Source organism: Rhincodon typus, chromosome 26 (genome assembly GCF_021869965.1).
Source record: "Rhincodon typus isolate 14 chromosome 26, sRhiTyp1.1, whole genome shotgun sequence".
Taxonomy (NCBI): domain Eukaryota; kingdom Metazoa; phylum Chordata; class Chondrichthyes; order Orectolobiformes; family Rhincodontidae; genus Rhincodon; species Rhincodon typus.
Window position 1 is genome coordinate 7,520,208 of NC_063357.1, and position 15,343 is coordinate 7,535,550.

Genomic DNA, 15,343 nt, shown 5'->3' on the forward strand with positions numbered 1-15,343 from the left:
GATTACAAGCCCAACTTACTAAACCTGTCCTCACAAAGAAATCCCTTCACGCTCAGAATTGCCTTCTCATATTGTAAAAAAAAGTGAAGATTTCATTTTTTTGATATTTTGCGTTGCTAATGCCACTGTAAGCTTTTGATGAGCGCACATCATATTTTGTTCACTACAGTAATCAGTAGGAGAGTTTAGTATTTCGGTTCCATAACACGGAGGAGTGTGCAAAAAGCAGCATTTTTGTCCTACGCTCCGCCAACTATCCTTTGCAAGCTAGCAGCCTATTCTTAGAGATGCCTCAAAGTTTAGGGGAAAGCTTTTCAAGAAACGTGTTTCTTGTCATTTTCCTCAGTTAGACTTTTTTTTATTAGGGAACATTGTCATGATGAAAGACAACAGGATGTAACATAGAATTAAATCCTTTTATATTGCCTTACATTGAGGCAAACTGTTCCAATAATTGTACTGCAGCAACTATGGTGTTTTCAATAACACCACATCTGGTAGAGTGACAGTGAAGATTTGATTGCAGGATAAGGATGTTCGATTTAATTGTGACTGAATATTCGCAACAGTGTCACTGTTCATTGCGTGTTTATAAACTTAAGCTTTGTGCAGTAATCAGTCATGTGGTCAGAGAGAGTGGCAGTGGTAAAGTTGCACTTGGACCTCCAGCTGCACCTTAACTAATGGGCAGGAACAAAATGTTCTGGCAGCAGTTTTGTATGTTGTTTTTCTTCTCTTCCCAATGCACATTGCTTTAGATTTCTCACTACCCTTGTTAAGTCTGGTTAGTTAAAGCTTGCAATAGTATTTCAAGTGGAACTATTTATTTTATCCAAGAATCTCAGAGCTCGATATTTGGCATTGTAGTATTTTATAGTATGCATCAAGTGAAAACAGAGAGTTTCTCTTGTTTTGAGTGCCAGACTTCAGCTTGGGAGCTACTTTGGGAGGAGCATTTTTAAAATGTGATCCCTATAATTTAGTTGTTATTCCATTCATAACCCAGGGGACAAGTCCTCTATGTACTTCAGATAGCAAGGTAATAGGAGGACAAGGTTAGGTTATAGATAAACAGCAAAAGAGATACAAGAAATATTGCAAGTAACAAATGGAAATATATCAACAACTATGTTATGACATAATATTAACAAAACATGCTGAAACAATTCAACCGGTTTGAAAGCATCTGTGGAGAGAAACTCGGTTAATGGCATAGACTTTCTGGTTGCTGGTCTTGATAAGGTTGATGAGTCTTTCATTGTGAGCCTGAGATCCTGATGCCCTGATTTATATAGTAGTTGTCTACAAAGTAATTTTCAACGCGAAGGTACACCACCCTGTGTCAAACTTTACCTTACCACGCAGGACTGCCCTGTCTCCCGAGCTGCCCACTTGTCTTGCCACTTTACTTCCACATCTATCCATCTGCCACCCCACGCCCTTGCCCCTTTACTTATAAACCTGTCCATAGCTTTTCAAAGAGGCTTTAGGACCTTTAATCTCTGTTCAAGTAATTAAATGTGACAGTAGTACTATTGAAAAGGAACAGCTTCTGCGCAGATTTTTCAAGCTGCTTCCTGCGCTCAAACATAAGAAATAGGACCTGGAGTTGACCGTTCAGCTGCTCAATTCTGCTTCGCCATTCAGTAATCATAGCTGATCTGATATTTTTCACGTCCACTTTCCTGTTTTTCCCATAAACCTTGGTTCCCCTACTGATGAAAAATCTATCTATCTCAGCCTTAAATCTACACAAGGAGTCTGCCCCACAGCTCTCTGTGACAAGGAATTCCAAAAACGCTCAACCCTCAGTCTTAAATTGGCACCCCTTTATTCTGCGACAATGCCCTCTGGTCCAAGACTCTCCCATGAGGGGAAGCATTCTCTCAGCATTTGCCTGTCAAGCCCTTATAAGAATCCTTTTTGTTTCAATGAGATCACCTCTCATTACTCTAAACTCCAGTGAGTGGACTCCCAACCTTTGCTCATAAGACAAGTCCTCCATACCACAGATCGTCCGAGTGAACTTTCTCTAAACTGCCTCCAATGAAGTGATATCTTTCCTTAAATAAGGGATCAAAACTGCTCTCAGTACTCCACATGTGGTCTCACCTGCTCCTTGTACAGTTGCAGAAAGACTTCCCTACTCTCATACTCCAATGCCCTTGAAATAGGGGCCAACATTTCAATAACCTTCCTAATTGCCTGCTGCATCTGTGTGCTAGCTTTGTGTTTCTTGTGCAAATCCATTTTCTGAAGAAGGGCCTAGGCTGCAAACGTCAGCTTTCCCGCTCCTCTGATGCTGCTTGGCCTGCTGTGTTCATCCAGCTCTACACCTTGTTATCTCAGATTCTCCAGCATCTGCAGTTCCTACTATCTCAGAAAAGCTATGTACATCGGTTGAGGGACAAATTGATTAGCACAATGTTGCAAAAAAAAATTGGAATTGACATAACATATATGGAAGCTTGGTGTGCAAATTGGACCCTGTTTCCTGTATTACAACAGTTACTACACTTAGTCACAGCATCATAGATATCTACAACACGGAAACAGACCTTGCGGTCCAACTCGTCCATGCTGACTACATATCCTAAATTAAACTCGTCTCATTTGCCAGCATTTGGCCCATGTCCCTCTAAACCCTTCTTATTTATGTACCTATCCAGATACTTTCCAAATGTTGTAATTGTTTCAGCCTCCACCTCTTCTTCTGGCAGCTCATTCCATACGTGCACTACCCTCTGCGTGAAAAAGGTCCCTTTTAAATCTTTCCTCTCTCACCTTAACCACTTCAGAAATACTTTTTAGGCTTGGAGATGTCCGATAGTCATGAAAAGCTTTAAATAGAAATGCACGAATTTTGGAAACAGTCCATGAGAAACTAAATAGCATCAACTGAGCAGGGAATGCTATGAAAATAAATTCTTGTGCTCCTGGGCTATAAATGAGTGAAGAAGCCTTAGTCACTGCCACTCTCTGTTCCAGTGGAGTACTTTGTCAGCAGTGTATTAAAGCTGTCTCATTGAGTGGCTGCTTTGGTGACATGAAAGAGAATCCAAAAGTTTGGAAGTGTACATCAGCAGTTGGAGCTTTTGGAGAATGAAGGAAGAAAAATCCACCAATAAAATCGGAGGAAAAACAGGAAACCAGTTGACACTGAAATAGTTGGATGACATTCTGTCATGTTTATGTTGTACAATATTGCAAATAGGTTTAGCAATCTGAGAAATTATTTCCAGGGGCTGTTGATTAACTCTTATACAGTTGGTGTAGCTAAAAACCTTGAGTGGATGACACACAGTGCTGATCATGCTATAGATTTTCATAATGGTTTTGTATCAAATAGTGTTAAAATAAACACATCATCAAGGCCATAAATATTAGTCACCCTGTTGGAGAGAGGGTGAGGAGCAGGAGAACTATGGATCAATATTCGGGGCAGTCATACATAGACTATCTGGCAGCTGACTCATGGGCCTTAGAAGTTTGAGAGTAGATGGGCTGCCCATAATTTAAAACCGTGGACCATACCTTATGGATGCTTAGCCAAAGAAGAAAACGTGACAACATTTTGTTTCTGTTTTAGAGGGTACATTTACGCCTTTTTAAAAAATGCGCAGCTCCATGCAGCATTTGATATAATAGAGTTTTGAGACATTTTTTCGGTTTGATCACTTTTTTTTTTTCCCTGCACAAAGAACCCCAGACTGATATCACCACAGAATCAGAAGCTCAAGAGAGTGCAGCAATCTGTGTCCAATGGAGTTAATGCAAAGTTAGGAAAGGAAGAAGCTTGCGAAAGGTTGTAGACGATAAATATTAAAAAAAAACAGATGTGGATAGAGCAGTATGAGATACAGGCAACTGCATTTTGAACAGGTTGGAAAATTTTATGAAGTATGGATGAGGGCAGGTTAGTAAGACTAATATTGAAATGAAGTCCACAGATGGCCAATATGACTAAGGATTTCAGTATTTGGAAGATGGTTCAAAAGCATGCAGAGGTGATCATTTCTAGAAACAAGCCATCTTGGTGAGAATATTGAGTTCTGAGGAAGGGTCACCGGACTCGAAACGTTAACTCTGTTTTCTCCTCCGCAGATGCTGCCAGACCTGCTGAGCTTTTCCAGCAACTTTGTTTTCGTTGGTGAGAATACTGAATGTTTTTTCTTCGACAATCAGACTTTTAAAATTCAGAATTGTTATCAAGCTAGCAAGGCTGCATTTATTGTTCATTGCAAGTTATTGAGAAAGAGGTGGTCTGCACTCTGTGGCATATATCACAGTCCATTTTCACAAGAGTATTAGATAAGGAAATTCAAGGTATTGAACCAGCACCTAAGAAAGAATGGCAGTATACGTCCAAGTCAGGATGGTGTGCAATTATAGCAAGCTTCATAGTCTTCCTTGCACGATCCTGCTTTTGTCCTTTTCAGTAGCTAAGGTCATAGGGGAGAGAGACCCTTGATGAGTTGGTGCATTGCATACTATAATCCATATGTACTGTAACCAGAGTGTGCTATTGATAGGAGGAAGGTGAATGGATATGGAGTAAAATGACATGTAGCTAATCTGGTGAACTGCTTTGTACTGACTTGAATTGAATTACTCATGTTTTTTTAAGCTGTGCCCATTTGGGTGATTAGTGAATATTCTTCATTTTCCTGATAAAAGGTATAGAAGATCAATAGTTTTGAGATGTGTGGAGATGAGCTACCTGTTGGTGACTACCCAGAGCCTCCCCCACTCTACTGCAGCCACAGCACTAGACTGGTCTGCTTTAAAGAGATATTAGGAACTGCAGATGCTGGAGAATCTGTGATAACAAGGTGTAGAGCTGGATGAACACAGCAGGCCAAGCAGCATCAGAGGAGCAGGAAAGCTGACGTTTTGGGCCTAGACCCTTCTTCAGAAATGGGGGAGGGGAAGGGGATTCTGAAATAAATAGGGAGAGAGGGAGAGGTGGATAGAAGATTGATAAAGGAGAAGATAGGTGGAGAGGAGACAGACCTGGTTTGCTTCAGGACGTCGTCGAGCAGTTTCAGGGCGAAAGAGATTACGAGAGAGTTGCAGCGGGAGAGTGGTCACGGGCAGCCCCTGAGACTTTGATCTTTGAAGATTTCTGAATGGTGATTCCATTGATGTTTTTGGAAGGATGACTGGCGTGCTTCTTGTTTCAGTTGGTTCTATGTTCCTACTATTTCCTGGCACATGCGTGACAAGTTTGCCCACTAATTGTCAACATCCAGGCTGGGCCTGGTAAGGTCCTGTAGCAGATTGCTATAGCTTGCTTCATTGATAGAGCAGTTATCAATGACACAAAGTACTTGGATTGTCAGCAAGCATTCCTATTCCTCACCTTATGGCAGGAAGGTTATTGATGAAATAGCTGAGGATAGTCAGATTGAGGCCATTTCCTGAAGGACTCTAGCAATGTCCTGGCCTACAGCGATTGGCATCTGACAACCACAGCCATCTTCCTTCATGTCAGTTACTACACTTTCTGGGGTTCTGTTCTGTCCAACTGCTGCATGATTAAGATCTCTTGATTTTGCAAAGGCAGTTGTTTTTTGGTACTGTTTTAGTCATACTAATTTGTCTTCCTTCATTTTGATACATTAAGCATCTTGTTATGGTTTATCTGCTGGTGTTGAGAGTGTGGGAATTAAAGTCAGAGACAGAATTTAAGGAGGTAAATATACAGTGAACAGTGGATGAACGATATGGAAGTAATTGCCATGAATGGATCCCGCTTCAGCCTTGGAAGAGCTCTGTACAATCTGCCATTTGACTAATCACGTGCTAGCATACTGCTGGGAATGATATTTATAGTTGGTTATCAGCTGTTGTTGGTACTTTGCCCACTTTGCAGTGTGAGGCATTATGCCATTTATGCTTGTGATCTGAAAAGAATGTGCTCTTGCTATCAAAAATGTAAACAGTACAACTTAATTTTACAACAAAGCCAAGTTATGTATCCTACATGTGATGCATATTTGAGCCCTGTGAATGTAAATGAATTTGTTCTTGGAGAAACAAACTTTTACCTACCCTTGAACCAATCTGAAGACAGAGGAAGAGCCGTATGCATATGACAGGATTCACATTGTCTGTAATGAATGGTTACTCTGGCTAAATGAGTGACTTTAACATGAAATTATCTTCACAGTCTGTTGCATTATGTTCATTTGTGTCTAGAAGCAAGATTTATTGATTAGCAGTGAGGACAGAGCAATTACATAGTTGTGGTTCTGTTTCTCCTTGGTGCCCACCCTGATGACCTGGTTGAAGATGGAACATTCTGGGATCCACCAACTGGCATTTTACCATTCCATTGCTAAAATTCCGAATTTCTACTATTACAGGCCAGTTATTGTTGCTATCTGCATTTATTTATAGACTAATGAAGTTGGAATTGACTAACAGGGCAAGATTTGAGTAGTTGCTCATGGGCAAAATAATTGTATAAACTGTGTTTTGGTAGTCATTCCCAGTCAGTGTTTGTGACTATGGTTCTTTTTTGGGTTTTGCAAATGCTGTTTAAAATGTTAGTATTCTTTTTGTCTGAGGAGACCATTTTAGCTAAATAGTATTTTGTTTTTAACTTCAAATTCTACCATTTATTTTTGAGCATTGAGTGATATGGGTCATAATTCTCTGCGGTCTATGTCGATTATTTTGACAGGGTTCTGTGAGAATTTTGCATTCAAATAAAATCTCATATAAACTCTTGGTGATCTTGAATGGATACTTAGCAAAGATTAGAGAACAAAAACCAAATAAATTTTTAGGAGAGTCCATAAAGCAGAGAAACAAGTAGAAAGGTGAATTAGTTTTGGGAGAACTGCATCGAGGAGACTGATTATAATTGAAGGAGTGGAAAAAGAGAAGTAATGCAGTCAGAACAAATTGTACAGTCTGGGACAACAGCTGGAGAGATGATCACCTCACATTTTCATTAACTTGCCATGCAAAAAAAAGCCCCTGAAAATGCGCAGGCAAGTCGAACTACCTCTGCAGTTCAATATTCTGAGCAAATATTGTTGGTGCTGAAACATGCTTAATTATCCCTTCGAAGTACTTCTAGAATTAACTTAAGGAATATGCAACTTTAATCATTTCTGAAATAAGCTATTTTTCTGTTGTATGCATTCCTGTGCAGCATGCTGCTGGACAGATCAGTATTTTTCATCCCTTCAGAAATTGTTTTCAAACTTTTTCCTAACTGAAGTAAGTGATTTTGTTTTTCATTCCAGGAGACTCCAAACTCTGTTCACTTGGTGATGGAGGTAAGCCTAAAGAATATTTTTAACTGTTATTCTATTGTAAGATGGAAAATCATAAAATCTGATGGAATAAAAGTATTTACATTTCGATAGTTTGTTATATTCTATAATTGGTAAAGTCGGTAACTATAAATATTTCTCTGAGATGAAATAATATAAGTATAAGGATACTTGGATATGCTCATTGGAATCTTTGTTCTGGCTATCCAGCTTATCCATTTTAACCATCCGGTTAAGGGCTTGTATTGGTGTGATCACCAAATTTCAGCTAAGTGGTACAAGCATACAGCAGCCTGAAGGTATCAGGCAGGCTTCATTTTATGATCAATAACATGAGCAATGTCATGCAAAAAATTAAAGGAATTGAAGAAATGGATCACATGATAACTAAATTTTAATATGAACATGGAATATAAATGCAAAAGCATTTAAAGATACTTTCTAAATCTTTTAGGTTGTTCTCAGTCTTTGTGGCACTGTATTTGGGCTGTATGAGTTTAGGCAAGTGCTTGAGGAAAGTTATGTAAGTGATGGTACAAAGTGCTACAACCTGCAGGTTCTGAGCTTTTTGGGGTCTCTTAATGTTGTTTTTTACTTTAATTGTCCAAATAGAATATCTTCATGTTTTTGGCTGCTCCAAATGCGCTGACATTCAGTGTAATTGCGTTGTGCTCTTTATCTTTAGTTGCTCTTTTAAGCTTTAAGTATTTTCCAAATAAAAGATACTTAAATCCAGAAATCCAGCTTTACTATATTTGTAAGCTGGAGGTATAGCTTTCAACTTTTGCCCAGCACCTTCCACATCTTTCAGTAAGTCCACTTGCTTTTGCCACACGATTAAGCTATCTCTTCAGACCAAAGATTGGGAAGCGACATAAGTATCTTTAAAACTGTGTCACGTGCAATGCTTTGAGTCAACTCCTGGATAAGTAATCGTGTTGAGTGAAGTTGGTGAGTGGTCACGTTTCATTTTCTTGGTTAGATGTGAGAGAGAGATCCAAAAGAAAACTATTTCCTTCAACAAAATACTTTTTTTACACTGTCAAATATAATTTTAAGTTTGGAAGTATTATGCTATTTTTCTTATCTTCTACTTTACAGTATTGCAATGGAGGTGACCTGGCAGATTATCTGCAAGGTAAGTTACAATGTTCGCTAATACAATTGAAATAAGCTTAAACACTTGATTGAATGTTGTTTAAAGCGTTAGTGTTCAGAACTCTGCAAGGGCGACTGCTGACTTCTTCAGTACGAAAAGGGTAAATTCAACATTTTCCTACTTAAATACGTCTGCTTTTATTTGACAGTGTGGAGTTGTAAATTGAACATTTGAGGTGTCATTAACTTAGTGTAGCTCTCTGTGGATTAAAATTCTGTTCAGGCTTCCCATTTTTATCCGTACTTCAGCTTTGTTTGAGACATGTTTTCTTCTTTTTCTCTCCATTGTTATCACGATGCAGTGGAATTTCAAGTGGATAGAGCTTACTTGTATTGGAACAATTCAAGTTAGACAACTTGATCAATTTTATTGATCACCTCCAATTTAAACATACACACATTGACTCTAATGTTTCGAGTGTGTCCATATATATTTTGCATAGCCATTTGTTTTGTTTTGCAATATTCATGCTGCGTAGTTTGTTTTACTTTCCATTATATGACGGATGGCAGATCAGAGCATGGTATCTGTAGATTAAACTGAGTCTAAATTAAAACAGTTCCCAAAATTTGGGAATTTAAGGAGTTGAAGGAAAAGTTAAATACTCTTGAAAATATTTGTTTCGTTATTGTTTAATAGTTGTTGTTTATTTGTATAATCTCAATGACCGAAAGCAATTTGAGAAACTTCTTTTGGATTTCAGTTGGTTAAACTCTAAGTTATCACCACTGTATGGGACAAACAAGTATTTGCAACATATCACAACAGTATAATGTATATTTATAGAGGCTCTTGTACAGTGGTAGTGTCCCTACTTCTTGACCATGAGGGCCAGCTTCAAGCCACACACCCCAACCCCTGCTCCAGAGCTGCATAATCACATCTCTGAACAGGTTGATTAGAAAATATCCAGTGTACATTTATTCTTGAAATTCCTTTTTAGTGGAAATAAAATTACAGGGTAGTTCATATGAGTTCCCATTTCTCCAAATCTTGAACCAGAAAATAACATTGTCTTCATTGGGCGTATCTTGCTCGTTCTTTATAGTTAGTCCTGAGGTTACAGTTAGAAAAATTGATTGCATGTGTTAGTTTTGGAACAGGTGATTTCCTCATATGATGAATGTAGAACCTCAGAAATATTGTGGTTCAAAAGGAGTCCGTTTTGTCTACACTTGCTCATTTGAGCAAGGAAGTTATGCTGAACTGATACAAAACATTAGCTGCACATCAACTGGAATATTGTGTACAGTTCGACGTGCCACGCCTCGGGAGCAATATGAACACATTGGCGAAAGTGCAGAACAGGTTTACAAGAATGTTTCTCATCTCCAGAATCATAGTTATGAGGAAAGATGGGAGATGCTGGGACTGTTTTCCTTGCAGAGGGCAAGTCTAAGAGGAGCGTTGATAGAAGCTTCCAGAATCATGAGGGGTCTGGACAGAGTAGATAGGGAGAAACTTTTCCCACGTGTAAAAGGATCAAAAACAAAAGGCACAGATTTAAAGTAATTTACAAAAGCAGCAAATGGGATATGAGGAAAAAACTTAAGAAAACTTAAGGATTGCAATACACAGCCTGGAAGTGTGTTGGAGACAGATTCAATTGAGGCACTCAAAAAATGCGTAGGATGGTTATTCAAACACAAACACTGCACAGAGTCAGAAGAACAGGGCAGGACATTTAAACCAAGTTAAAATGCTCAGAGTCAGTGTAGAGATTATGGACGGATTAGCCTTTTTCTGCGCAGTAATAATTATGTGGTTCTTATTTTGAATGGATAGGATGCAACATTGTAAGTTAAATATAGGAAATACTGAGCAGGCCAAGCAGCATTTATGAAAAGAGCAGAGGAGTTAAAGTTTCAGATGTGGAATCTTCATCAGATCCATTGTGGCAATGTACCCAAATCATCAATGTGGTGTATATAGATGTGGCCTGACCTGCATGTTTCCAGCATTATGTTGTAGTTTGCTTTGCAGCATATCTGAGACACTGGTTCTTTTTCAAAAACCTAGTAAACTATCTACAGATGTAGAATTAGCATTGCAGTCACAGTGCCTCAGGTTTCAGAGATTTTATAAGAGCCTGAACATCCAGATATACTTACGTTTTGTAGTCTTCTATCGCTTTGGTTTATGTATCATATCGGGCCACTTAAACCTGCATGTAGTGCTTTTAATGGGGACCTCATCATTTCCCAGATTTTCAAATAACTAATCCTTTATTTTGAATAGTTAAAGGGACACTTAGTGAAGACACCATTAGAGTCTTTCTCCAGCAGATTGCAGCTGCTATGCGAATACTTCACAACAAAGGAATAATCCATCGGGATCTGAAACCACAGAATATTCTACTGTCTTATGTCAGCCGGAAAAAATCTCATATGAATGGAATTCGTGTCAAAATAGGTAAAGCTAAGATTGTTGTTCTCTTTAGCAAACTCAGTTTTGTGCACAGCATTACTTGGAGATTTCAGTGAACCCTCGTGCTTTTGTGAAGTGGGATATAGACACATATTTCCCATTAATCTGCATTCATCTCAAACTGCTGATTTAAGCAAATTTTGGTATTTCTGATGAGTGAATATCCCTCTTAACCTACTAATGGGCCAAAAGAACAAATAGGAATTAGAGGCTTAAACTGAACTGAGTTGCTTCAGCGTAATGGCTAGAATTGTTCAGCTCAAGGGCCAAAAATGGAAGATTGGTCACAGACTGGCACAGTACTGTCATGAAAGATCTGCTTCAATTCCTCAGTTCTATGACCCTTTGATCTTTTGCTTATAAATTTCTATGTCTGATGCCACCTCTCTCACTGATGCCTGAAGAAGGAACGAGACTCCGAAAGCTTGACTTGAAATAAACCTGTTGGACTATAACCTGGTACTGTGTGATTTTTTTTGACCTTGTCCAACCGAGTCCAATACTGGCACGCCCACATCAATTCACTTTTAGGGATATAGGAAATAAGAAGAGGAGGAAGCTTGAGCCTTCTCAATCATTCAACTAGATCACAGATAATCCTGTACCTTAGTGGGCATTTTTCCACACTATCCACATTTCCCTTCATATCAATAAATTTCTGGATATTATATATATAACCCTTGGAAATACTCAATGACTGAGCTTTCTGACAATTAATAGCCTTTGAATGAGAAAGCTCCTCAGCTCGGTGCAAAATGTTCTTTTTCTTAATCTGAGACTGTGTCCCCTGGTGCTACCCTGCCAGGGAAAGCCGCCTTCCTGCATCTACCCTGTCAAAAGTTTTTACACTTTGTTATGGTCCCCAGCCTCTGTTATTACAGGTCAGGTCAGATCCCAGTCTGATATCTAGCTTGATAGATCATGTTTTGTTTGTTCGGTTTTAATAGTGATCTTTCATGAAAATAAATATGCGATGCTCCATGTTCAGATTTAACATTGAACAGAAGTTCATTACATAAAATAAATGTAAAATAGAATAAACTAAACTATTTAGATATATAAGTTTAAGGATTTTGACATTGAGTAAAATACAATCCCATTATTCCTAAAATCAGCCCTTTACAGTATTCACAAAGAGAAAATTTCTTCTCTTTCATGCCTGAAGAGCTTAATTTAAAAGTGATTTCAATTCCCTGTTTTGAGAATCTGTTAGCCTCTTTTGGAGCCAGCAAATAACTGAGCTTAGATTTTCTCAGCTTCAAATAACCCCTGCAGGATTTTAACCAAACACTTCCGGTCTAAAACTTTGAAACTAAATTCCTTGACTGAGGTAACCTTGTTGCCTCCCTTTCTCAACAGCAATATCTAGCCTCAGCCGAAGTGTTCAAACTGAAATTAAAAAGCATTATCCAATATATGGGTGTTTACCCTAAGCCCTAAAAAAATTCCTCATCTGAAAGCCTAATGCATTAAACTGTTTACTTCGTTCCCTGATGTGAAGAAATCCCATTACTGTCCAGACATTCTCTGTCTAATACTGTGTTTTAAGATAAATTATGGCTACAGAAATTCTTGCAAGTTGATGATTAAGCCCCCTCAGAGACACTAGTGCTAAGAGTTCAAAATTCAAAAATCCCCAAAACAAATGATATTAAAATATATATAAACCACACACCCTAACAACATAGCTTCAAATGTTGATGCTGAGTTAGAGGGCAGGATTAAATAAGATCTTTACAACATGAGTCAGCCACCATGAAGCAATTTCTACTTGTGTTACATTAGAAGGAAATGAGCACTAGCCGCAATAGAATGCTACAGTTTACGTCAGTGCTTCTGACCCATGGGAAATGGAAAGTGACAAGACTCCTACTAATGATGGCTATCAAATGACTCTTGCTAGAAGGTGTGTGGATGTCTGGTGACTGCAGAATTGCTTGGCTATGACAGCTTAATGACTTTCCAAATCTCAATGTCCAAATTCTCATGTGACAAATTCTTCCCGGGCAAGAAGTTGGCACTGGAGGAGCTGTTAAGAGTCAGGACCTTCAGGAGAAGAGGGGAGTTTTTTTTCAAATCAAAATATATTTCCAAATGACAACAGATGCCTTTACACCTAATTCGGGGGTTTGCTTATTCATGTGGCAGATGGAGTTTAACCTAAGACTGTTCTCTTTCAAACTTGGCCCAAGATCTTTATTTACTGTTGCACTGCACATTCTCCTAGGAAGTTCCAAGAATTCTTGTATCTGGGTTGAGTAATTCCTAGAACGTAGATTATTTACAACTTTGCTGAAAGGCAAGCACGAATGTATGAAGGATTAAAAATAGCGGTGTTGTGCTCATTAGAGGGCAGTCAGTGTCATACTTTGTTTTTCCAAATAATCGCTATAAAAAGAATTATGCTGTCCACACTGCACAAGCTAAAATAAATACTCCATGATTCAAGAGTTTGGAATTAAACACAAGTTACGTGTTACTTGGTATCTTAAAATATTAAAATTGAAATGTCTACAATAGTGGACTTGTTTTTATTCTGGATTCATTTTTAATGTTGGCTTTGCTAACGTAGTCAGCCAAATAGATGTATAAAATCAAATGACCTGATTTCTTAAAGTACCACTCAATCCCTGAACGTATTTGAATAATGCTACAAACATACATACCAATTGGGGCGGAAGTAGATCACTTGGCTCCCTGAGCCCACTCAACCATTCATTTAACCACAATTGCAAAGGTCTGTCATTAATTTTATGTATGTTTTTAAATTTTTTTTTCTATATTTTGGTCATATTTCTTGTATTTTAGAGTCAGTAAATAACACAAATTGAATTCATTTGAGAAATGTCTGTTCTGAGTCAGTTGCCAACAGCTGTTAGAACCACATTTTAACCTCCCATGTAGGAGATTTGTTACCAGTTCCTTGACACTGATTCTCTCGAGCTACTCGGAGGCTTCATTGCACAGCAGCAATGTTTTCTCCTTTAATTAACCATTATGGTGGTTTGCTTCAGTTGCAACTCTGTTTTAGTGAGGCACAGTAAGAATCTTGGCAGCATTTCCTGCTGCTTCGGTATTTTTCTTATTACTAATAACATTGCTTTTTGGTGTATTTCCTGTGCACAAAATTACTTCTAAGTATGACTATAATAATTTACTGTAATTCAGTGAATATTTTAAATATAATGAGAAGCAGTATAATTGCAGGTATTTTCTGGAAATAAGTTTACTTTAGTCAGATATTGCGGAAAAATCATGTGGTTCCAATTATTGGAAGTGTTCTTTATATTTCCTCACAGCTGACTTTGGCTTTGCCCGGTATTTACAGAGTAATATGATGGCTGCCACCCTTTGTGGGTCCCCCATGTACATGGTGAGTAAACTATCAGCTTTTACCAAGTGGGATGGAGAATAGTTTGTAAGTTTTTACAGTAGAGAAATTATATTTACTCCTACTTGCCATCTGTTATTGGACGTATTGACACCACCACCAAACCAGCCTGATTCCAGGTTAATACTCAGACAGATTCTGAGCAAGGCCTCACACCTAAGATTTAGTGTCTGACCTGAGATGTCACCTTTTGTACGTTCCTATACCTCTGCCTGTTTGTCATGACGGCACAGCTCTGACATTGACTTTATAAACACTTCACTCACCGTCTAACACTCTTGGTCACCTGCAGAGACTTATTATCTGACACTTCACTCACACCAGTTGTATGATGTTTTGATCTCTCTGACTATAAACTCTGTGTCTGTGTGCTCTCCTCTCTCGCTTCACTTGACGAAGGGGCTGCGCTTTGAAAGCTTGTGATTTCAAATAAACCTGTTGGGCTATAACCTGGTATTGTGAGACTTCTGACTTTGTCCACCCCACTCCAACGTCGGCACCTCCACATCATGGTTTTAATTTGTCTAACATCTCCCGGATAACTTCCCAGCTAAGTAAGTTGGTTTTCTCCTAGGTCTCGGATTCCAACTCCAAGCTGGAGGCATTCGCGTAGTTAGCTAGGAATTACTCACTGAAAGCTTAAATTTCCTGGGAATTTCTTGCAGAGTTAGTACATCTGGCCATCCCAAATGGTCCCAACATATTTTTGATGCTATGTCCTTTCTCCAATTTACCAGAGATCAGGTGATCTGGGACATGAAAATAGTTGAAGATTGTGAAAATACACTATGCATTTTTAAAGACATAAACAACACTAGATTGGGGACTGGAGTAAAATTTAATGGCTTTACCCTTTATTGTGGTATTGATTTTATTTTTTGTTTCAGGCACCTGAAGTCATTATGTCGCAACATTATGATGCCAAGGCAGACCTCTGGAGTATAGGCACAGTAATTTTTCAGTGTCTTGTAGGAAGGCCTCCTTTCCAGGTAGATGTTGAGAGATTTTTTTTTTTTTAAAAACAGAATTTACCTTTGATTATTCTGAGATAGTTTGGTTTTATTATTTTCAAATTGT

At 38.5% G+C, this 15,343-nt stretch overlaps 1 protein-coding gene across 7 annotated transcripts in view; it reads left to right on the forward strand.

Annotated features, from left to right (window-relative positions):
- Nucleotides 1-15,343, forward strand: part of ulk2 (unc-51 like autophagy activating kinase 2) — a 114,775-nt gene that overhangs the window by 45,862 nt on the left and 53,570 nt on the right. For all 7 annotated transcript variants that reach the window (XR_007264824.1, XR_007264823.1, XR_007264825.1 and 4 more), the window contains 5 exons: nt 7,260-7,292; nt 8,391-8,427; nt 10,687-10,860; nt 14,175-14,248; nt 15,154-15,255. Coding sequence is in view for 4 of the 7 variants with exons in the window: in XM_048612493.1 (XP_048468450.1) it covers nt 7,260-7,292; nt 8,391-8,427; nt 10,687-10,860; nt 14,175-14,248; nt 15,154-15,255 (420 nt within the window). In the remaining 3 variants the exon portion in view is untranslated. The remainder of the gene's footprint in view (nt 1-7,259; nt 7,293-8,390; nt 8,428-10,686; nt 10,861-14,174; nt 14,249-15,153; nt 15,256-15,343) is intronic.